Source organism: Triticum aestivum, chromosome 6D, assembly GCF_018294505.1.
Source record: "Triticum aestivum cultivar Chinese Spring chromosome 6D, IWGSC CS RefSeq v2.1, whole genome shotgun sequence".
NCBI lineage: Eukaryota > Viridiplantae > Streptophyta > Magnoliopsida > Poales > Poaceae > Triticum > Triticum aestivum.
The window spans coordinates 447321527-447346357 of record NC_057811.1 but is presented as its reverse complement, the minus strand read 5'-3'; the positions used below and the strand labels follow the sequence as shown (position 1 = coordinate 447346357).

At 42.2% G+C, this 24831-nt stretch overlaps 2 protein-coding genes across 2 annotated transcripts; one reads left to right on the top strand and one right to left on the bottom strand.

Moving 5' to 3' along the window:
- The first annotated feature begins 1807 nt into the window (after positions 1-1807).
- On the top strand, positions 1808-4338 carry LOC123145739 (serine/threonine-protein kinase RIPK). Its single transcript, XM_044565222.1, has 3 exons — positions 1808-2498; positions 2581-2717; positions 3507-4338. The coding sequence occupies exons 1-3, from the start codon at positions 1937-1939 to the stop codon at positions 4203-4205; spliced, it is 1398 nt and encodes a 465-aa protein (XP_044421157.1). The 5' UTR covers positions 1808-1936; the 3' UTR covers positions 4206-4338.
- A 261-nt stretch (positions 4339-4599) lies between these two features.
- Positions 4600-21824, bottom strand: LOC123145738 (protein OPAQUE1). The gene is made up of 38 exons (XM_044565221.1): positions 21483-21824; positions 20212-20361; positions 19415-19560; positions 19182-19338; positions 18972-19030; positions 18617-18773; positions 17126-17275; positions 16839-16975; positions 16005-16151; positions 15833-15934; positions 15441-15498; positions 15211-15312; positions 14017-14054; positions 13806-13932; positions 13563-13736; positions 13258-13389; positions 12675-12784; positions 11863-11923; positions 11429-11606; positions 10871-11076; positions 10417-10536; positions 9716-9814; positions 9182-9403; positions 8427-8566; positions 8215-8302; positions 7995-8045; positions 7820-7906; positions 7489-7659; positions 7241-7387; positions 6771-6923; positions 6550-6681; positions 6373-6443; positions 5899-5998; positions 5626-5682; positions 5479-5535; positions 5318-5398; positions 5154-5236; positions 4600-5008 (listed from the first exon to the last, which is right to left on the bottom strand). The coding sequence occupies exons 1-38, from the start codon at positions 21603-21605 to the stop codon at positions 4888-4890; spliced, it is 4494 nt and encodes a 1497-aa protein (XP_044421156.1). The 5' UTR covers positions 21606-21824; the 3' UTR covers positions 4600-4887.
- Between the last annotated feature and the right edge of the window lie 3007 nt (positions 21825-24831).

Below are 24831 nucleotides of genomic sequence, written 5' to 3'. Positions count from 1 at the left end.
TTTTATTTGTTTTACTGCTGCTATTTTTATTTAATTTATTAAGGTTTATTTATTTTAGTTACTATAGTTTATTTTATTTTATTTTATTAAGGTTTATTTATTTTTATTTACTATAAAAAAATGAACATAAATGCACCTATAGAGAAAATTCAACCTAAATTCATAATAAATTTCTATGAAATTCAAAAAAATTTACTGTGAATTTAGGTCAAATTCCCTGTATAAGGGCATCTATTTTCACTTTGAGAGGAGCTCAACAAGGCAGAGAGGGACGGGCTTATAAACTGGTGTGAGCGCCCTTCGGTTGGCGAGGTGGGACTAAACACTGGCCGCAACTAGGACCAGCCCTTTAGTTCCGGTTTATGGTATGAACCGGGACTAAAGGGTGGTGGGCCAGGAGCGTGGCCCATTGGTCCCGGTTTGTCCCACCAACCGGGACCAAAGGGTCCGGACGAACTGGGACCAATGCCCCCACGAGGCCCGGCAGGCCCCTGGCCGCACGAACCGGGACCAATGCTCACATTAGTCCCGGTTCGTGACTGAACCGGGACTAATGTGAATATTGCCCTGTGACCAAAGCCCAGTTTTCTACTAATGAGCAGGCACCATACGATAGCATTTTCTTTCCTTACGATCTCAGAAAAGGGATCGGGTTCCATTATCAGAAGGCAACAGAGCAGAAAGCATAAAAATAAAAGGCATCCTGGTGCAAAACGATAGAAGAGGCTAATCAGCTGAACCTAGGAAAGCAAAGTTTCAACAGAACCATACATACTACTTCCTCCATCCCAAAAAACAAGTAGTAGTATCTCAATTTTAGTATGTACAACTTCAATACCTAATTAAGTCCCCTTCCTCTCTTTAGAAAGGTATATATGTTGTCGAAATCCCTGTAGTCGTTGAGAATTAATTATAAGAACAGAAACGTTCCTACGTACGTACACGGGCGCGAACTGGTCTTGTCAGTCAGAGAAGCCTCTTGAGAATGGTGGGTGGGTGCGTCGCCATCTTACCTTGGCCATGACACGACGATGCAGAGCTATAGCTAGCATAGCAAAACACCTTAGCATAGTATGTAGCCGGCCAAACGCTTCCTTTCCAAAAGCGAGAGTTCCCACCCGCACCCTGACACCGACACGTAACAACGCGGCCATTTTCTTCCATCATCATCATCAAACTACTCGTATTAAAACTGTTAATTTCTCCGTCTCAAATGCTAGCTAAAGGTGGCCGTTCCTCAACGGCTCCGTTGAACTGACGTTGCCAGTTACCTCAGAAGCTACTCCAAGATGCAGTGTTAAAAATGGCTACAGTGTGCATTACAGCGCGACACGTACATACAACATCCTTGTCATATATACATACTGGCCGATTGTACAACATATTTCGACCACGAAATTGCAGTATACTTGCACGGCCAAGAAGTACACGAGCTAGAGTCCACACGCGTCCTTGTCATACGTACACACGTCGGACGCCGGCCAGCAGCCAGCTGCGTTCCGGATCATTTTTTCCTACAGCTAGCGATCGAGCTAGTCGCATTCACCTCTAACCCAAGCCAGCACACAACACCCAACTCGCCGGAGCAATCTCACCATCAACGTCACCGGCCGCGCAAACCACGCAGATGCGTTTTACCGCGCCGCGTTGCTCCGGCCAGGTCAAACCGTCGGACCCTTCCGTTTACACCCGCGCCTGGGCTACCTCCCCCGTGACCACGACCCGATCCTCCATCCATGGCTCCATCCGACCAACCCAAAACCACGCTATATATGCGCGCACGCGCCCCACCCACCCTCCACACCGCACCTCGACCCATCTTGTCAACCCATCATCCACTCCCATCGATTCCCATTCCAACAAACCAGAGGAAGAATCCAGTTCGTTGCACTCGACCGATCGCCAAGGAAGGAACCACTCGACCTCCATCGGCACCATGAGGGCGTTCCTGAAGGGCTGCTTCTACCCGCGCGGCGGCGCCACGGACCCGGCGGCGGTGGCGGACGGCGACGAGGCGACCACGGCCACGGCCAAGGCCACGGCGCCGCCGAGGGCGTCCACCAAGAAACCCAAGAAGAAGTCGATGCGGCGGGCGCCGAGCGCGACGGCGCGGCTGCGGACGCTCTCCTTCGACGACCTGTCCCGCACGCTGGCCTCGTCGGGGATGCACGCCTTCACCGTCGCCGAGCTGCGGGCCGCCACGCGCAACTTCTCCGGCAGCCACTTCATCGGGGAGGGCGGGTTCGGGCCGGTCTACAAGGGCTTCCTCGACGACAAGGTGGTGCCGGGGATGCAGCCGCAGCACGTGGCCGTCAAGTACCTGGACGCCGAGGGCCCCCAGGGCCACCGCGAGTGGCTCGCCGAGGTCGTCTACCTCGGCATGCAGCTCAGCCACCCGCACCTGGTGAAGCTCGTCGGCTACTGCTACCAGGAGCACCACCGCATGCTGGTGTACGAGTACATGGCCCGCGGCAGCCTCGAGCACCACCTCTTCAAGAGTAAGAATTCGTCCACATACAGTTCTTCGATGATTGATCACGCCGACATGGTTACTGATCTTGGATGATTTTTGTTGCGCAGATCTGCTGGCGAGCTTGCCGTGGGCGACGAGGCTGAAGATCGCGGTGGGGGCGGCCAAGGGGCTGGCGTTCCTGCACGAGGCGGAGACGCCGGTCATCTACCGGGACTTCAAGGCCTCCAACATCCTGCTCGAATCGGTCAGTGCTCCTCCACCATCCCTACCAACTCCGGCGGGCATATCATATCCCGTTCATACCTCCATACCTCCTTTCCTCTGTACACGCACGCACGACTAGTTCGTCGGTGCCTCCCAGCAGATACGATTTGATATGACGACCATCTGCGTCTGCGCGCGTACGTGCCAGCACGTTTTAAAACTGGCTCGTTGGCCGATCTCTGTCGGTTTAGTTTCTCTAATGATGATGTCTCAGAGACTTTGATCCGTTGAACGAGCAAAGCCCTAGACTTAATCTCTATGGTAGTGTATATACTTAATTACTGTTAGCCACTAACAACCACAAATTTGAATATGCGTAGAACCAGTAGCCTTTTTTCCCGGTCGAATTGTCTATGCCTCGGACGGGATCAGACAAGCATAAATGTTGCTGTCATTGTGAGGAGGCAGGAAACGTGCCCTCGAGGATGATACAAAATTGGCCAGTTGGTCTGTTCTTAAGTCTCCTAGGCTAGGCTATATTAGCACCAGCTAGAACGCACAAGCTGTAGCCTGTAGGAGCTAGCCGGCTAACATAGTCGCACCTGTCTAAATCAACCACACGTAGCCAGTATACATCTAGTACGATCACCTAACACAGCCACTTTACTTGGCACTCCAGATAACCACGTAGAAATGTCAACAAATACACAACAATTCGGTACACTTCCACCTAAAACAACCGTGCATGCAATTCACGTGTATATTACTATTAACCAGTACACGTCGATCGACCCGTGATTCTGACTGTGTGTGCGCCTATGTATTGCAGGACTACACGGCGAAGCTGTCGGACTTCGGGCTGGCGAAGGAGGGCCCGTCGGGGGACGACACGCACGTGTCGACGCGCGTCATGGGCACGCACGGCTACGCGGCGCCGGAGTACATCCTCACGGGCCACCTCACGGCGAGGAGCGACGTGTACAGCTTCGGGGTGGTGCTGCTGGAGCTGCTCACGGGCCGTCGGAGCGTCGACAAGCGCCGCCGCGGCCGCGAGCAGAACCTCGTCGACTGGGCCCGGCCCTACCTGCGGCGGCCGGACAAGCTGCACCGCGTCATGGACCCCAGCCTCGAGGGCAGCTACTCCGCCGAGGCCGCCGCCAAGGCCGCCACGGTGGCGTACAACTGCCTGCACAGCGTGCCCAAGAACCGCCCCACCATGCGCGAGGTCGTCGACTCGCTCGAGCCGCTCATGCGCATGTCCCGCGACGTGCCCGCCGGGCTGTTCGTCTACACCGCGCCGTCGGAGCCGTCGCCGGTGGCCAAGGTCGTCGCCGACAAGGCCGATAAGGCCGCGGAGGCCGGCGAGGAGGCCAAGGACGGCGGCGCTAGCGCAGCGGCGGCGGCGGCCAGGAAGAAGTGCCAGCGCTCGGCCGTGAACGCCGAGAGCGCGGCGCCGAAGTACGCGAGCTCGGTGGCGGGGAACGAGAGCCGGGGCTCGCCGAGGCAGAGAAGGGACAGAGGGGCGTGAGCAACGACGCCACGCGTGAGTTCGTGTGTGCGTGAGTTCTTTTTTTGTCCAAATTGTTCAAAGTGTACATAATTGAAAGAACCAGGATGTGTAATCTGTTGGTTGATTTATTTTTATTTTCTTTTCTTGGTGATTGTATTTGTATCACACAAGAGCAAAAGGTGTTAGTAGAGAATTTTTTCCAGGCCAAAACTATGGTGTTCTTTCTTGATTAAGACGTTCCTTTCAAAAAACGAATCATCTGCAGCTGATTGTTTGGTACAGGGACTAAAACAAGTTCAACCACTCCCATAGCTAATGCTTTCAACTACCAACACTTTTCCGGAGATTAGAACGCATCTGGTTACGAGTGCGAAACATGTTCTGCACCAAACAGGACATTTTGCCACAGATGTTAATCAATTTCGGGCAACTGCTTAGCATTTTCTACAGTATTCTTTGTACAACATAGATAGCCAAGACAACTGGACACCCACGAAGCCAGGGCCGTTCGGCGTCTAGCAACAATTGTTGCTTTGGAACTGCATACCTATTCACCCCTCTTCCACCCTAGATCAAATTTGCTCTAGAAACCTAAACAACAGTACAACATTGCTGAAGGGGTGCAACCCCATAAAAATCTGGGGATTAACTGATCTTCACGGCAGCACAAACCTCGTTGTTCTATTACACAGGGAGTGGGTCATGATGCCGTCAGTAGAAACTGCGCAGATGGATAGTGATGAAGCGATTCCGGCAGCTCCACATCCGCATAATCTATTGCTGGGATGGCGATTGACAAATCCTCGGTCGAAAACGGTATACTGCACCAAGCAAGCATCAAATGTAAGTACAAAATCAGCAACCACTTAAAACATATTCCACTTTTGACAAACAAAAACACGGAAGTTCGAAAGGTGCATTTTCTACAGTGTGCTAAGCGGTAACTAACAAGAAAATCACAGCTACCTTAGATCATCATCCAACAAAAAGGAATTTGACGCGAGGTTCTGAGTATCTTTGTTGACCATCTCCCGCATTGCGGCAACAACCTGTAAAACCGTAACATTTTCAAGACAAATAACGCAAGACAAAATCTAAAAGACGAAAGGTCCAAAGCTAAAAGTGCATACCTCATTTGATATTCCCTGGGTATTGTACTTGTCGTCCCAGTACATTGAGCATATCCGGTAGATTTGCCTAAGGCTCAAGGACTACACGTGAAAAGGGGCTGGTTATAGTCTGCAACAAAATGATGGCTAACAGCAAAAACAGAAGCTGTACACAGTCTTACCGGGCAGAGATCTTGACTGATCTCCTCAAGTGTCTTCTTCCTTTTTTGGTGTATAACCTACATTATGTAATCAGTGAGAAATACCCCAAGGCATAGAAGATGCAACAGAAATGACTCGGAGAAAGTGCATCTTGCACAAGCAATTACCAAAAATCCGACAGCTTGTCTAATATAATTAAGCTCATGCCAAGAAGTTCCTGCAAACTAAAAGTAAAACGGATAATAAATTTGTGAAGAACAGAACAGAAAATAAGTAGCCACACAGAAAATAAGTAGCCACACAGAAAGATATAACAGGAAAAATGGAACAATATTATTGGACATGAAACGAGCGGAACCAGATTGTCAGGGTTTCTCGTAGTCCACTTCCTGAATTATATGCCAACCAGACAAGCAGAATGTAGTACTAGCACAACTTACCTCCTCAGAGACATCAGTAATCCATTTCTCCAGCAATGACAGTCCAGCTTTAACATATTCTCCATTGGAGAATGTACAACATTCACGCCGAAGAAGAAGACTGATGGCACAAAAAAATTGTTAGTATGACTGAAAGTGAAGTAGAATCTCATTATTCTGCTGGTCCCTTATCTGTACCATACTGACAAAGCATTTTCTGAAGTGTCAGTGTCCCATTACCTACAATTTTTTAACCCAAAGAATCCTATTTGTTCCGTCACATATAGACCCTTTCCTCAACCCAGAATTATAGCTACAGTGATCTATTCGCAAATAAAAGGAACAAGATTTTACCATTCGTTGAAGAGTTGTATTGTTTGTCAACTAATCTTAGAGGATCACTGTTGCAACACATGGCACTGGCTATCATGTGTGTTGCTTGCATATTATTAAGACACAGATACCAAGTACTCAAATTATAATAGAAGGAACTACCTGTTGAAAAGTTGTATGTTGACGAAGGAGAATAACTGAGTGATGAGCTTACGTATAAAGAACGATGGCACCTGCAGCACAAACATATAAGGTTACTAGAATCACTTGGATAAAGCTATCAAATCCTTTCTAGTGGAGAGTTGTGCCAAAATAAGAAGAGTTAAATGAAAAGCTTACATGATTTTCACGCAGAGTATCCATAAGCAAATTTAGGAAACTGACAATGTTGTCCCAATGGGAGTTCGATGGCTGTTGAGCACTAACCCCTGGTGCTTTGGGAGCTTTTCCAGGGCGTGTTGATTTTGGAGCCTGACGTGCAATTTTTCAAAGGATACAAAAATGATCCAGTTGTACAATGCTGTCTGTAGCCAAATCACAAAAGAGAGGAAGGTATATACCTGAATGCAAAGACTGAGAAGAGGTGATATTTCCTTTTTTAGATTATCCCTTAGCTGCCCAAAGATCTTTTCGACACATGCTGTTAGCTGCTGTTTGAATAGTATGGCTGGATACCTAGCATCCACTTGTGCAGTATCACCACGCCCTGCAAGCTATTGAAGCAATCTCAGTGTCAGGGAGAAAGAACGTTATTATTCTATTTTTACAGAGATTTGCAAGAAAAACTACAAAGATTGACTAGTTTAGTAGTGCTAACATTTACGTACAATATTTATGACTGGTTATGCATCACTTGATATCTATGTTTCCATGTGTAATTTAAGAAAGCGTACCCATGATTTTGCAAATTATATGTAATCTATATTCTTGCATAACTGTGACCATACCCAAATAACACTCAGTTCCAAAAGGATTCTTCAGCATATACTAGCTTTCAGAGCAAAATTGACTGGCAAGCTCAGTTCCTTACTTGGGCTAACTTCCCACCTAGCCCTCCAGCAGAGCGGCGAGATGGTGTACCAAAAAATCCATTTGACCGTAGATTCTTCTGCAGAAGGCACAGCAGTGCAGAAGTATTGGACAACCAATAAGGTAATCTACCATCTGCTTCCTTTGCCTGGAATAGGAACAAAAATAAGAATATTAAACCTATTGGCTTCCACAAATGAAATGTCTGGTGCGAATAGCAAAACGAATGGGGGCTTCGAACGATTTTACCTTAAGAACATCGTTTATGGCTTCAATTACATGATCAAAAATAGCAGTCCTCTCTGATTCAAAAGCACGCCAATGTAGAAGGCATCTGTAGATGATACATGCAGCAACTGGTTTGCCATCCTTGAACCCTAAATTTTCCTTTATGCAACTTAACAGGATTTCATGGTTTCCCTGCAAGAAACAATACCATCACTAAAATACCTCAGAACTAAATTCTTACATGAATACCACAGAGTCCTGAACAAACTATAAGCAATCTTATCTCTGAAGGCATCAACTGAATTCCATATGAAAAGAAGAACAGTCAGATTAAGAACAGTGCTGAATTCACCTCATGCCTTTCAACAGGCAACCTTGCCCTCCTTGACCCAGTACTATGTTGAATAGGAGACGGATATTTTGTTGGTGGTGGAGTTTCCTACAATTTTACGTTTGACAGTTTCAAGCAGTTAGAAAAAGAGTATAAAACACTGGAGGTATCCAACTTGAATCAAAAGAAATCTTACAAATGTGCGCTTCTGCTCGCTGTTCGTAAGACCAGTCGAGTTAGCAAATTTCTGTATTCAGGGAAACAAGTCAGTTAACTAACCAAAATGACAATGCAGCTAGGTTAGTACTCAAACTTACCGTTACAAATATCACTAAGAAAAATAGAGGTGCTGGGACAAAAATAGCGGTGTGACAAATACAAGGCATGAAAATTAGAGTGAGCATAAAGGAAAGAACCTCAGGCAGCGGTTTTGGAGTAATGCTAAATGCCTTTTGCCTTAGAACATGATTTTCATTTTCCAAGTTCGTAAGTTTCTCCTGCAATCTGAATGCAGGAAGGCTAACTGTTAGATACTAACACTAAGCAAAAGAAATAACGCTAAAAAACCATAGATGCATGGATCATTCCAGAATCCTGCAGTTATTTATATGCGGAAGGGAAAACATACTTATCCAAATTTTGCTGGAGGCGGGTGCATTTTCCCTCCACATCTTTCAGTTTCTCCATCGTATCATCACTATTTTTACGAGCTGTGCTAAGTTCATTTTCCAATAATGAATTCTTCTCCGATAATGATTCGACTATGTTCTGTGGAAGCAAGAGAGAACTGCTTCAGCGGAAGTAACTAATTAACAATCAGCAGAAGCATCAATGCTAGCATCAGTCAACAAGTCCCAAAAGGTCACTATAATTCATATTCAAAAGAGGGAATGACAAAGCATATAGAACATTTAACGGAAAAACTATAACAGCAAAGCATAAAACCATAGTAGTTCCATGAATGACCCTTAGAATGAACCATGATATGTATGGAAAAAAATACTACCTCTGTTCACTTTTATAAGACGTTTTAGACATTCAGACGCTGTCCAAAACAGTACAAAGCAAGCTGTCTGAAACGTCTTATAAAAACAGAGGGAGTACGAGTTAAGATCATGCACAGTGGCTAAAGTATTCAAGAACTTGAAATTTTTCACAAGAATGCATGAAGTACACCAGTTAGTTCGTATGAAGTAATTAAAGTATTCAAGAACTTGAAATTTTTCACAAGAATGCATGAAGTAACCTAAGAAGCAAACTGAAAGTAATCGAGAACTTGAAATCTTTCACAAGAATGCATGAAGTAACCTAAGAAGCAAACTGAAAATGGAGGCAAACCAAACATATTTATGATAACATATTAAAATAGAGGAGACTTCAAACCTTTAGATTAGAGTTCTCATTTTCTTCTTCTGCTTTCAGAATCTTGTTACTGCGCAACATAGATATCTCTCTCAAAGAATCATCCAATTGCCTCTGGAGAATTAGATTTTTGTCATGTTCACTCCGGGCAGATAATTTAGCTGCAGCACATTCTGCGCTTAATGTTTCGATTATTTTGTCCCGCTTTGATATCTCCACCAACTTTGTTTCCTCACCAGCAGCCTACATTTGAAAATCCATGCGTCAAGGAGCAAAAATTCACTATCATCGGAACCAAAATAAAGGAAAACTATCACAAACTCTGAACGCTGTCACACCTGCTGATTCATTTACATTCATACAACATCAAATGCAGGATAACAACCATAGCAGAAATGTTCAGAAAACCAACGAATTTGCATATGCAAAAAATATTTGTCCTTGTACTGGCAGGAACAAGCATAACTGTCTCAAGTCTACGACATGCAGGGTAGCACATGCAAAATAAAGGAATCGCATTAAACACAAAAGCAATGAAGGCAGAGAGAAACATACCCGCATTCTCCTTTCCAGAGTAAGTCTTAAAGTAAGATCATCCAACTTTTTCTCAAGCTTATTCTTCGCCTCCCGGAGTGCACCAGCTTCATTTGCAGTCTGAAGAAGTAATCATAGCATAAGAATACTCCCGATGGACGCCAATAAAACAAAGACGTTACACAAGCTCAGGAATTACAGACAGTACTATTCACAGAAGAAATCAGAGATAACATTAGATTGGAATGCTTTTGTTTTAGGTGTATATGGTTGTTAGGACCGGCTCTAAATATAAACAACATTAATCAGAAAAGGTGGTAGGCTCCCTCTCAACCTCGGCGACTTAGCCGGCCTACCCACATTCCTCAGAGTCATACACATGTCTTCAAATGACCGAGTTTAGACATGAAAACTCACAAGAAAACAGCTTTCAAAAGACCCTCGCTTCTTGGACTTAACCTGGCCCTCAAGATCTTAGCCATGTCTAATTAGGATTTCAGACTAAACCGCACAGCCGCTGCTTGACATGGTGCTGATAGGTGGCTCCCTCAAACGAGTCGACAATAACAAAGGAAATTGCGTGGTGTTTTAGGAAAAGAACTAGATCTTCAAAATACTTAAACTGGGTACAGCAAATCATTGTTATTTTCAGTACTGCTAGAAACATGCCAATTAATTTATTAGGCCATAAATAAATTACAGAATTGCAACCAGAAAAATACCATTCTGAGCTTCCTTAGCTCCCTTCTTGCAAGCTTTTGTCTCCAAGCACACTGAATTGCTATAGTGGCTTGCTTGTAATGCTGGAAAAGCATGGCAACCTTCCGTTTTCTCCAGAAGGACTACGAAGTGGCAACAAGAAACTCATGTCACATAAATTCAATAATACAAAGTGCTACCTCTTATAAGCAAGCGATGACATCACTGCAGTATAACATCCAGTACCTTCCTAATACTCCAATTAATCTAGAGGTAGATGGCCAAAAATATTAACATGCTTATAATGTAGAGGATCTTACGAGTTAAATTTTCAACTAATTGCTTGCTAGCATGGCAATTGTCCCCAGATAATCAAGTTATCTTCTACTAAGATGGTATACTTGCTTTAAGTTTGTTTGCTTTCTTGCACAGTGTGCATACGTGTCTGTGGTGTGGGGAGGGGAAGATGAGGTGAACCTGTATCACTAACGCAGCCTTCTGCTCCCTGATGGCTGAGAAATAGCGGCGAGCAATAAACCCTCGAATACAAGACTGGATAAGCAGAGCTGCTGAACATGCTTCATGGTAATTCCGCTGTAACAGTAACCTTCTTGCATACTTCTGAAGAATTATGGCAGCCGCTGTTTCTCTTCTGATCTTATACATTTTCCTTGCAAAACAACCTGCAGTATCCTTCGAAAATTAACACAGTTCATACAAAATGCTTTCAGACCTACCAGATAAGATTCTTGTAATTTGCAGGCCATGAACTTACTAGGCACAAGAGTACGGAGCATAATTACTTATCAACATTCAAGAATAGAAAGATAAAAAAACTATGCGTGCCAGCAAACTATTTCTATGCCTAGTCAGTGGTCACAAAAATTTATCACTAATGAAGTTTGATATCTTAAGACATCGTTTCTTCTATTTAGGCCGATTGCATGAAACTGTATATGTTTATCTGAATTCAGATTGCAGGTTGGCGCCGTACAAGATAATAAACATAGCGATTGATTAAGGAGACATATTTACCTCTACAATATGCTTGTAGTGAAATTGAAGCCTTCTTTGTTTTCACAAACTCTTTGCGGGCAGCGAATGTTCTGAAACAACTTTGAATGCGCCGTGCAGCATTGTCCAAAACCTCAGCACGACGCACATCTAGTATCGCGATTTGACCGGCTCTAAGGAAGACCTTATTTCTACCAAGCTATCAGGGAAACAAAAGTGTCAAATTCTTATTTTCTAAACTTGAGCTGATTTATTAGTAAACTATCAATTGATACTTCAAAAGGGAACAGAATGAGTGTGCTGAAAAATGCAAGGGCACTTTTTGGAAATTACATAATCAATTAGAAAAGCACAAATGAAGAGTAATGGCCAGACTGTGTGAATATGTTAATCATTAATATCATAAAAATATAAGGAAATGGAAATAATATAATATTATCAGGCAAGAAGCTTACTTGAAAATTGTCAAGCTTCATTTTTTCAAGAACTGCCTCTGTCAATGCCCTTTCATCATGACTGCATAATTGTTCATATTTATCAAATAATTGACTCTCGGTTATGCAAACAGCCTGGATAAACTCACCGCTTTTTCACAGGGCTTCTCATAAACTACTAAAATTGTGGGCGCTATAACTAACATGATGAGACAGTATGTAAATCAAAGTTGGCAATTTAGCATGGGATGAGCAAACAAGCATGTTGGCAGCCATTTGAGATGGCATGGAGTAGTTAATCTGCCTATGCTACATGCTGATTCATATAGACTATAATAAAGCACCGAATTATTCCACAAACAAAATAAATTAACAGAAGCTATGCAAGAATTGGCTTCACCTACAATGAGTTGTAACTGACAAGGGCATATTGTATCAAAATGGCACCACGAATGGCTTAACTACCAGAAAAAACAATTGTCTTCGACAAATTACAGATTTAAACTCATAAGATAAAGATTGTCCGTAAGGAACACGGCCATCTACAGTCACAGATAGCAAAACAGTGTGTTGTTTATCAAAGCAAAATTATATCATATTCAGCACAGGCACAAAGAATCTGTTCAAACTAAAACAGTTGAACAAACACTCTGTTACAAAAAATGTGCCCAAATGAATCGAATGCTCTGTACTTCTGGTCAAGATCGCAAACCCCATTAGCATTTAGCGCAAAAGGAGAGGTTTTATTGTTTACAAAGCGGTGCAGCCAACATTGCACATTGTGAAGCAATCAACTTGAACCAAATTAGTTGCATAGTGCATATATTAGGTACCTTCCGAACATCAACTCAGGAACTAGGACTCCAAACCGATCAACAAATTCAGCATATGTCCTTCTGGTCGGATAGCCAGCAAGACTAATGCGAACAGCCTCTAAAACACCCTGCGCCACCACCAAATTACAATCTTAGGGAAAATATCACCAATAGATCATGCATGTATCAACAGATGGTAGTAAAACAGCATCATTTGAGTAGGCTCGTGATCTATATCTTGAAAGGGCATTATAGAGCACAATCACTTGATGATAAATAATTGTCAACTTTTAAGTGATCTCACATATGTGGTTCCAGATACATGCTTGAGATTGTAGGCCTCCTCAAGTCATATGCAGGTATGATGTAGTTACAAGATGAACTAGTGAGTTTGGAAAAGGTTGGCATAGCAGTAACAAAGAATTTGGCATAAGATTGATCCATCTATTGCGAAATGTATGAATTAAAGCAGATATAATCAGCATTAAGTCAGGCGTCAAACAGCTAAAACATTTTTATGTGGAAAGATGCACCTATAACAAAAACAATGAGGAAAGACAAAAAGAAATACACTATTTATGCTTAAGGTGGAAATTCTTACTCCGCAGCGAAGTTGGTGCAAGACACTTTGATTTTCAAAAAGCTGAGGTCGATTAACAGAATTAGGCTTCACACAGCGAACATAGTGAGGTTCTGTCGAGCTCAGCGTTTCCATGAGGGCTTGAAGTTGTTGCTATAAAACAGTGAATATAACGTACCAGTCAGAAGAGTCGAAATTTTGTAGGCTTGTAGCTTGGTGCACATAAATTGACAAGGCATAGCAACCAGATGAAAAAAAATCATAGCAGATACGCATATTACAAAGGCCAAACTTAAAACAAAATCAATTGAGCTTTGTATTGGTACCTTAAATCGGGAAGCAACTGATGAGAACTTGTACGACGATCTTAATGACTCTTCTGGCAAAGAACTAAAAAGTCCAGAAACAAGTGAACATCTTGAAGATGATAAAAGATTGCAGTGCTCTGCAACAATATAATCCCGGTTCTTCTCCAGAAAAGAATCTGTTTGATACGTCACCTACAAATGGTGGATTCTATCATAGTCAACACATGAAAAAATAATCAAATAATCTGGCTGGTGGCTTACCTTGCCAGCATAGTGAGAGATGGTAAAATCTGTTTCTGAGAACTTGGTCTTCTCAAGCCTAGGATGGGAAGACAAGTTTCTGAACATCTTTGATGCAAAGGTTGCGTGAGTAGATTTTGGAAACATGCTGCAAAATCAAAGGATAACTCAGAATAGGAATTTGCTTGTATAAGTATAGAACTTTCATGGATAAATAAAACCAAGTATTTACCAAGCCTCATCCAGCAGTGCAATAATTCCAATAGGTTTCTGTTTGGAGAATATATGATAGAATTAGTCTCAGATGAGCACAAGGTAGCATGTTATCCAGATCAAACAAGGGGCAGAAAGATGATGGCAAAGCAGTATTTCAAACCATTCCAAATATCAATTATTGAAAGCCAGTGGATGCAAAAGAAGCAACGCCTAACGTAAGCATGCACAACTACCAACGAAAACATACATACTGTTTATACTTTATACATTAAAAAACTCTGTATTTATTACCTGCACCTGTTAGTAATAATATTGCAGATATTAACAGCTTGCAGAATGAATATATTTAACAACCTTTTAGGAAACAGCGGCATTTCAGTAACACACACTTAAGTCACCTTCGCATTATCATCCATTATACCGGGTATTGACCACATGATCAATGATGCTATTTATTCCATGAGCAAAGACTTTACAGCCTACGTAGTTCAACCCCGATAATATTCATTGGCCAGAATAAAAATAAACACACCAAAATCTTGGGAGGATGGAATGCATGCTGTACACAAAAAGTGTTACATGATAGATACTCCCTCCGTTCCAAATAGATGACCCAGCTTTATACTAACTTTGTACTAAAGTTAGTATAAAGCTGGGTCATCTATTTTGGAACGGAGGGAGTACATGATTATTTCCATCACCACAAACCTAAATCCAGGGAAGTGAGGGTACTATGAGTGATTTCAATATAATTAGATGGTGATGAGGACATTTGATGTCAGGTCAATACTTGCAATTAGCAAACAGGCAGCGTGTAACATCAAAAAAGTGAGACCAACCAGGGACCCTTGGTGTCTTTTTATAGAAAGAAGACAACCTGAGGCGCCATGCGGAAGGTAAGATTCGAACATGGGTGAGCAGCATGCACACTTGCACTTCTAACAACACTCAGTTGTCAAACGTCGTCAGTACACTGATGCTCGAGGCATAAAAGAGGTCACTCAATACTTGACATAATAACTTGTAAAAAGGTCACTCAATCCAAGTGCAAACAACTAAACACAAGGTAATAATCTAACCACCTAAAACTGAGAATATGATAAGAAAGTCAACAAAATAAGAAATCTAGCACGCTAAATCAAAATATAAAATGTGCATTGAACAACGACCACTTCTCATTAACTAAACTTAGTAACGGCAATGAAACAACCTTTTCGATCAAATCCAACATATCTTGATTGTCAATGAATTCAATGTAGCTCCAATTAATTTTCTCGCTTTTGTACTCCTCCTGCTCCATCTTGAATACGTGCTGAGGAAACACACGTGTAGCATTTGATGTTAACGAAAACAAGTGAATTAAGTATGCAAGGGCACAGTATGTTGCCAACTTGTCATCCATTAAAGAGACGTCATTCTACATCTGGCACTGGAACATACCTCATTAAAATGTTGCTGAAGCTTTTCATTGGCAAAGTTGATGCAAAACTGCTCAAAGCTACAGACATAAATGAAAAAGGAATACCGTTTAAGAACCAGACAGGAGGGCAAATTCAATATTTAATGCGACCGCTGGTGGCTAATTATTGCATGTTTTTACCAACATTTTCCAAAGTAGATAGTTATAATATGTGCAAAACACAGAATAACTAAGCAGAAAGAGATTCTGAACCAAAATAATAATTCTGTGAAAAGATTGGCAGTCAGATGAGAACAGACAATAAATACCATCTTAAATACACATAAATGCCAAACTGTTAAAAAATGCTTAGAGCAAACAAACTATACTATATAAGTGATTAACGTTCATATCAGCTCGGCTATTTAAAGACCTGTTGTGTTTGAAGCTTTCAAAGCCGTAGATATCCAGAACACCGATTTGTGCCTTGGAATCAACATCTTGACCAATAGACTTGTTAATATTCTCAACAAGCCTGAAAACATAAAAAATGTGTTAGCATATGCAAGCATACAAACTTATCGAACAAGGCCGAGAGAAAATACCAGTCAAATAGTCTTGCATATATAGTCTTTGATAGAGCATCACGATTAGCCGCTGCTGCAGCACAATCTAATTCTTTTATAATTATTCCTTCATTGGTGTGTATAGACCGGGTACATAAAGATGAGACCAACAGATCTGGATCGCACCTAATTCAAATAGCAAAGTGATACTATAAACAACGATTTTAATTAAAAGAAAGATATAGAAAGGTAGTTTCCTTCAGGTCCAGAATATGACACAATTACTGCTACGCAAAAAGCATAAGATTCATGGTAACCAATAATGTTACGCAAGTAACAGAACATTGCATGGAAGGGAATATGAGATATATTTGTGCATACGTTAAGATTCATTGATGCAAACGTTCGACGCATTCTCATTAAACTGTGGTTCATTCAACCTTCTACAGAACTGGTGTGAGAGCTAAAACAACAATGGTAGGTAGTTTAATATACTTCACTGATTGTAGATTCAGTCTTCACCAAGGAATATATGTTATGCACAGTTACCAGAGAGATGTCACTTACATGCAAGCACAGATAAGGAGATTCGATTCAATTGAATATAAATACATCACGTGTGATGAGAACTAAGAGTTTTAACTATTTGGATATTCCCTAACATAGGATATAAAGAGTATCCTCTGCTGGCCGGCAAAAAACTAGGGACCAATTCAGCTACATCCGTGACCTCAACGGACAGGTCACTTAAATTAAACAGTTAACGAATTTAGGACTCAATGTAATTTTCTGTGACCATGATTAGTACAGACAGATGAGGATTATGAAAACAATAGATGTGCTGCACACATGTGCCTAAAAATAAATCCATACATGAGTAGTGTAGCTGTCATTTGGAGGTGAAAATTTGATGTTGAATCTTTAATTTTCGACGAATCAGAATCCTTTCCCGGAGAAAACTCAATATTGCCAAGATGGAGAATGGCTGCCAATGTCCGAAAAATAGCATCCTGTATATAAAGTACAGCATACACATTCATTTCTTATTTTCTTACGTAAAAAAAGTCAAAGCTACTCAATATAAGTACTACAAAGTAAGCTTTCGGTTAGTATCGTATTTCCAAATTAACATCTGTATATGGACAGGTCCTGTTAGAAACCTGATCACTTCTGCTGATTCCGACAATATCCATTGCCCTTTTTGTTTTCCAGTACTCATCTTCATTATTTATCCCTTCCAATTCATATGTCTTGCTTTGATTCAAGTAATGGAAAGTGCTTGCATGCCCAAGCTTGTATAACTCCGCATCCTTCAGAAACAAGGCAAGATCAAAATTAACCTCACAGATGCATGGCTCCAACACGTGTTTTGATCGATGACAGCACAATATTCAGTATACACGAACTCTAGAATACTATCCAATTCATATTTAGTATACACAAACTCCACAATACTTCCATCCTTAGAATAGGAGTTTTGTCTCCAAATGCGCACAATGAAGCTTATTGAATATTGACCACCAATATACTAGGGAAGAATTTCAATGAGTCGCGTGAAAGTAACATTAGCATCTGTCATTAGCCATATCTATCAGCATCAATTGACACAATTCTACATCATGACCATGTCAAAGTATAAAATGAAACTTATTTTGGAAAGACGGCCATGAGAATAGCAATTTTTACATATCTCGAGCACGATCCTTCTCTTCACCAGATAAATTGCATAAGTTAGGTCAGAGAAATAGCCCAAAAGTCAGGATATCAAATTACTGATAGCCTAACATAATCCATATCAATAGACACTATTACACATCTGATGCATACCGTGGAAGTAACAGGTTTTCAATTTGTGTAGATAAAAATCATAATACAGAGCAGATACAACTTCCATACTTCTCAACCCTCCAAACATCTAAACCTCTGATTACTGTGAATTTGGCTAGTTTAAAAAACGCATATCTCGGCAACACTATACTCAAATGAAATACCAAATGATTGCAAGTCCAACAGTCTTGTGAGTATATACCATTAAATCAATAAATCGTGAAACAAGGAAACCAGGGATGAATTTGCAATCGAGTACGACTATAGAAGTTCACGCCCTTCAATCTCTACTACTTATAAAAGGGCGAGTTCCATTTCTTCTAAAGTCACCAAAGTTAGTGTACCCAGAACAACTCACACCCCACGATCTAATCCATCTAACTAAATCTAAGAGCTGGTATTGCTTCCATGGTCTGCCATCCAATCCAAGGGCTAATATTCAAGGTTCTGCCACAGCCCCATGCACGTCCTGCCCCAATCACGTAGCCACAACCTCCCTCGCACAATCATCCCCTCATTAATAGCATACCCAATATCCATGCTAGCGCTAACCAATTGATTACATCCTACCTAATATCAACATGCAATTAAGATCTTGTCAAATATTAGTTTGTAATGCAATTAATATACTGCCTAATATTAACATGCATTGCACGTGCACAATTACTAGTTATTATTGTGGGCTTGACTTTTCAGTAAAAAATATGTGGGCTTTAACAACTTCGTAAAAAATTCAGACCCACGCTACATAGCAGTGGAACTCATATAACATACACGAAGGTAACAAGTAAACAAATTGCAATAGTTGGTACTTGTGCACATACCTTCCCCGATGCACATAATTGATAAAAACAATGAAAGTTCCTTTCAGGATCAGTAATTTGCACAACACGAGATCTTTCCAGAAGATAAGTCCTAATTGCAGCTCCGGATATTCTACCACTTTTATCAAACTGAATCTCAACAAATTTTCCAAACCGGCTGCAACCAAGACGGAATTATAAGTTGATATTATATAAAGAAACTTCTAAATGGTTGAGTTTTACGAAATAGTAAAGACATGAAATGTTCTCGAACTTATTGCCACTTGGCAGTTATCAGTTATTTTCTAAGTGAAGAACACATCTGAAATATTGCACACAACTGACCCAGTATTAAACACTGGGAGAAAAGCCTCACCTCGAGTTGTCATTTCTAACTGTTTTTGCATTCCCAAATGCCTCCAAAAGTGGGTTAGACTGGAGAGAAACAAATAAAAACATTATAAGATAACGCCTTCAACATTCCCACTGTCAAATCAAATACTTCACAAAAACAAAAAATGGAATGGGTCAATGGAAAGAATATGGTTTCCAGCAATCACTGGAAATAACTTGGGGTAAAACTTACTTCAAGAACTTGTTGCTCAACTGATCGATCATCAAGAACAGCTCTGCCACCAACATATGTGAGATACCGCATGATGAGCTTAGTTGTTTCAGTCTTTCCAGCACCGCTTTCACCACTAACTAAGATTGACTGGCTCATAGAATCGTTCAGCATAGCCCTACATTTCATTAATAAATGTCAACAGTATATTATATTAACAGGGCGTCATGACTGAATCAGAATGTAGCACCCACCTGTATGATGCGTCAGCAACCGCAAAAACATGCGGACTCAATTCCCCTAACTGGACACCCTTATATTGCTCCATCATGTACTCGTTGTACAGGTGAGGCAGCCTCGTGAAAGGATTAACAGCAATCAAGATGCTTCCAGTGTATGTCTATCTCGATAAAGACAAGTGGAAAAGTTGTCATACAAAGGCTCCCGTAACTGAAGCATAAAAACAGAAGTGCACCTATTTACCAAGTCATGTCAACAAATGAAGAAGAGAAGACTCAGAAGAGATTATAGTTAATGATTAAACTTGACAAATCGGAGGAACAGGAATTCGTCCCAAGTAATTCATCACAATTTTACACACGTTAATGCCTTTCATCCTTTGCATCTTTCCATATAGAATTATATAGTAGTATATGCATGAAACATGTTTCAACATTACCATGACTGGATAAATATAATTGCCGCAAAGCCTTGGCGCAGCGGTAAAGCTTGTGACCATGAGGTCACGGTTTCGAGTCCTGGAAACAGCCTCTTGCACAAATGCAAGGAAAGGCTGCATACAAAAGACCTGAAGTGGTCGGACCCTGCACAAACGGGAGCTACGTGCACCAGGCTGCCCTTTTTTAAACACACCATCGAGATGAGAGATGACCTTCCAAAGTATCCAATTTGATGAGACGTTTTTCCTATGTGTTATATTTTTAATACTGCATATATTTCAGTTTTAGTTTCAATGGATTTAGCAGGTGCCAGATTCACGTGATAAAAGTCTTTTCCATCAAATAAAAGAAGTGCTAGTAAAACTACTTACGTATATCTCATTCAATGCATATCTTCGCTTCAGATTGTATAGAACACCCGGTTCATTAAGATAGGTCAGTTTGGTCATGTCATCGACATGGCCCCCACCGAGATTTTCATCTGTGTCCCTAGGCAGCAATTTCTCCGGTAAAACTGAAATCTGAGAACAAAAAAAAGAAAGATAAATAAACTGAACAGATAAATTTCCATCAGAATAACCAAAACCAGGTCTTTGTAAACTTGTTAGACAGGAAGACAAATCTCAAAGATACTTCTCAAATTCTGTTAAAAGTGTTGAGCAAAAAATCATAGTATAAACTAAAATCCACCACCTAGCAGATCGCGTCAACATAATCTATCTGTGGACGGGACTCAAATTCTAACCAAGTGCAAGCCCCAAACAGCTCACTAAGAGGAGGGGTTCGAAACTAATGCTACACAAATTTGTACCCATTATATGTTCTTGATAAACATTTAAAAAGGCCAAGTTACCTACAAGTGAACGGGTCGGAGAATCTAATCAAAATAAAGAAAGGCATAAGATCAAAACAAACAAGCAGCATAACTCAAATGCAGCTCATACAGATAATATTCAACTGATGGCAATCCCCTGCCATCGAAATTCAAAATTGATCAGCACTAGCAATCCAGGGTAACTTGCAGAACTCCGTGTCTTCAAATGACCATACAATTATCCAAAAGTACTCTTACTGAAGCTTGGAGCCACTTCTACCACAATATAAGTCAGGCAAGTAACAACTCCTAACAAAATTCAAATCTAAACAGTAAAGTATTTCAAATTCTGATCGAATATACAATAAACTGTAAATGCTGCAACCTACAATCCAAATTTCCGACTAGAATTATCCGCTGCACTTTCAGGACCCAGTACAAAGTCGTACCGACAAAGCTACGGATTCAAATTAAATACCCACGATAGTGGGCCTACTTCCGCCAATTTGAATTGGCTTCTCCTCACCAGCGTAATTTGCACAAAAACAACTCCAAACCATTTCAAAAACAGGAATAGTAGGCTAATTTTTTTAACAATCCTCTGAACCAAACTAACGCCGGAACTCAAAACCACTCTCCGGCAGACTCGAATCCAAAAGCACGCAAACCGGTTCCACGTAACCAGTGTCCACATCCGTAGCCACGCTCGCATCCACGAGGGAGAGAAAAAATCCAAACGGCGCAGCGCAAACTTCAACCGCACGGAATGGGGGGCGACAGCGACAGAGGCAGAGGCAGGGGAGGAGGGGGAGGAGGGATTCGCGGCACCTTCTTCCGCTGGCTGGTGAGCACGACGACGGCGCTGCGGTCCTTGGCCTCGACCACCTCGGCCTCCACCCAGCCCTCCCCCTTCTCCTCGACCCAGACCTTGGACCCCTTCCGGTAGCTCATCCCGCCGAAACCCTAGGGGGGCCGCCCGGGGGCCCTCCCAGCCCTAGGCAGGCCCTCTCGAGGCCGGCGGCGCGGGCGGCGGCGAGCGCGAGGCGCGCGAGGGGGCGGGGGCGGTTCGGGCGCCGGGCGGGAGCGGCGCGTGCCTTATCGGAGCCCCGACTAGAGCGCCGCAGGGTGGACTCGTGGGCTCATGGCGAAATTTTTGCTTTGCCTTGGCGCTTCTTCCCTCTCGTGCGCTTTCTACTAGCGGACGAAAACAGTATATCACTGGAAATCCTGGATTCTTCGGAGTGGTTTCTGAAAATGAGCCTCGCGGACGTGGCACCGGAATTTGAACTGGCCAGGGCTGGATGCGTCATTTCCGCGGACGTGGCACCGGAATTTGAACTGGCCAGGGCTGGATGCGTCATTTCCGCGTGCGTGGCAGGCGCTTTCAAGGCGGTGGGCCGGTGGTGGGGCCTACGGGCAGAGGCTGTCCTCTTGTGTGGGGCGAGGCCGCCTGGGCCCACGGAGAGGTCCGGTCGGTTCAAACCGGCCGATCTGGCCTATTTAAAAACTTTACATTTTTGAATGCGTGGTGATGTTTTCAGGTAGGTCCCTGGCGTGCTCCGTATTTAGTAACGTGTCAAGGGCGGATGCGTAAACGGCTAGGTTGCGGTGGATGGTTGTTTTTTAGAGGAACCGTGAATGTATGTGTCGTGTAAAATTTAAACAAGCTTGCGGACAAGGATAGAATCTCATTTTTCAGTTTGATCACTGTAGGATATAAATAGAGTTCTAAGAAAAATAAAATATGACTTCAATATCTATAAAACTTACTTATGTACATACATGTGCCGTCGTGTCGACCTAACCTAAAACGGCCATCAGAATACAGAAAAAAATCCTACAGTTGGCACCCGACCAAGTTTTGTCCAACGCGACAACCATATGGATAACAATGAAAATTACTAAGACGGTTTGATACTCATAATTGCATCTCGAGTCGAATGATTGGGACCATTACATTCGATTGCCGATCCTAGTTCAACAACGAAATGGTAATTATGCATGCCTTCGGCATAGTAGATACTATAAATGCAGTTCAAAGACGTAAGATGGCTTCTTTGGGAACAAAAGCTTTTAATTGGATTTTAGCGGAGCCTATAAAGCAGTGAGCTTACGCAACATTGAGCCAAACATATGTGGCGACAAAAGGAGTTTTAAGTGAACTATTGCATTAACAACTCGTGACTAAACGGTGTTACTTGAAACACGCGGCTCATTTCTCCACCGAGCTTCCTTTTCGCGCGTGCCTGCTAGAATGATTTTGTATGTTCGCCACCTCTTGTCAGCTTCTCTCGGCACACCATGGAACACTCCAGTACAATCACCTCACATGGATGGATGAGCTTGCCCGCACGCCTCACATGATGACATCTCACCACAACTATTTCAGTCCCTCTCGATCATCTCCTACCCCACCCCATCCCACCACACATTAGTCACATGTGTACCTATTTGTTTCTATTCAACTCAACTATGTGTGCATGCCACTCTACATCTAGAAAGCTCTTACAATGAGCTTGCACTCACATGACATGCATTGTCGACGATACCACCCTCTCCCCTATGTAGAAGCAATAACGTCCTAATGTATGAAATCGACACCAATGTGTAAACCCATCATTATCTCGCAACAAGAAATATGAATCATGAACCATTTTGTGATTTGGTTTCCATCACAATTTTTGTACTATGATTGGATCATGTATTTTTATTTATACTTACAATATCATTTGGATAAGAACTCGATATGAAAACATGACCTAACTAAATTTTATCCAACCATTCTAAACTACCAAAAAAACGTCAATGGAATGAGTAGCCACCTTGCACTTTGTGACTGTGCATCTGAGAAGGGTACATCGTCGCCGCATGGGTGGATGACCTCACTCAAAGTAAATAGCATAAAACTATCACATTTGGGGCTAGGGTTCCGGAAAACTACCACTTTTTCAAAATTCCCTAAAACCTGCCACAAATTTGGTTTTTGATTTCAAAAAACACCAATGACTGAACGGTTAGGTGTTAACAAGGTTTATGACGAGGAGGGTCCACTCGTAAGTGTTGACTATTAGTTGACCGTTAAGGCCCACATGTCAAAAACCCAACCTGTTAATAACAAAAAATTGGAACTTTCCCCAATCAATAAATACAATGAGAACCACCCACTGACGAGTCACTGATGACCCACAAGTATAGGGGATCTATCGTAGTCCTTTCGATAAGCAAGAGTGTCGAACCCAACGACGAGCAGAAGGAAATGACAAGCGGTTTTCAGCAAGGTATTCTCTGCAAGCACTGAAATTATCGGTGACAGATAGTTGTATGATGAGATAATTCGTAACAGGTAACAAGTAACAAAAATAAACAAGGTGCAACAAGGTGGCACAATCTTTTTTGTCGCAAAGGACAAGCCTAGACAAACTCTTATATAAAGCAAAGCGCTCCCGTGGACACATGAGAATTGTTGTCAAGCTAGTTTTCATCGTGCTCATATGATTCGCGTTCGTTACTTTGATAATTTGATATGTGGGTGGACCGGTGCTTGGGTGCTGTCCTTCCTTGGACAAGCCTCCCACTTATGATTAACCCCTCCCGCAAGCATTCGCAACTACGAAAGAAGAATTAAGGCAAACCTAACCATAGCATGAAACATATGGATCCAAATCAGCCCCTTACGAAGCAACGCATAAACTAGGGTTTAAGCTTCTGTCACTCTAGCAACCCATCATCTACTTATTACTTCCCAATGCCTTCCCCTAGGCCCAAATAATGGTGAAGTGTCATGTAGTCGACGTTCACATAACACCACTAGAGGAAAGACAACATACATCTCATCAAAATATCGAACGAATACGAAATTCACATGATTACTTGTAACACCCACGATGCGGCTATATCTCCCACGTGTCGAGGCACGACTTAGAGGCATAACCACATTGTGGTTTTGTCGCAGGAAGGGTCATCTTCACACAATCCCATGTAATGAACAAGAATGGGATAAAGAGTTGGCTTACAATCGCCACTTCACACAATACATAAATAAATTCATACACCATTCAAGACACACACATAGGTCCGACTACGGAACCAAAAGAAAAGAAGACAACCCAACTGCTAGATCCCCGATCGTCCCAACTGGGCTCCACTACTGATCAATAGGAAAAGAAACATAGTAACG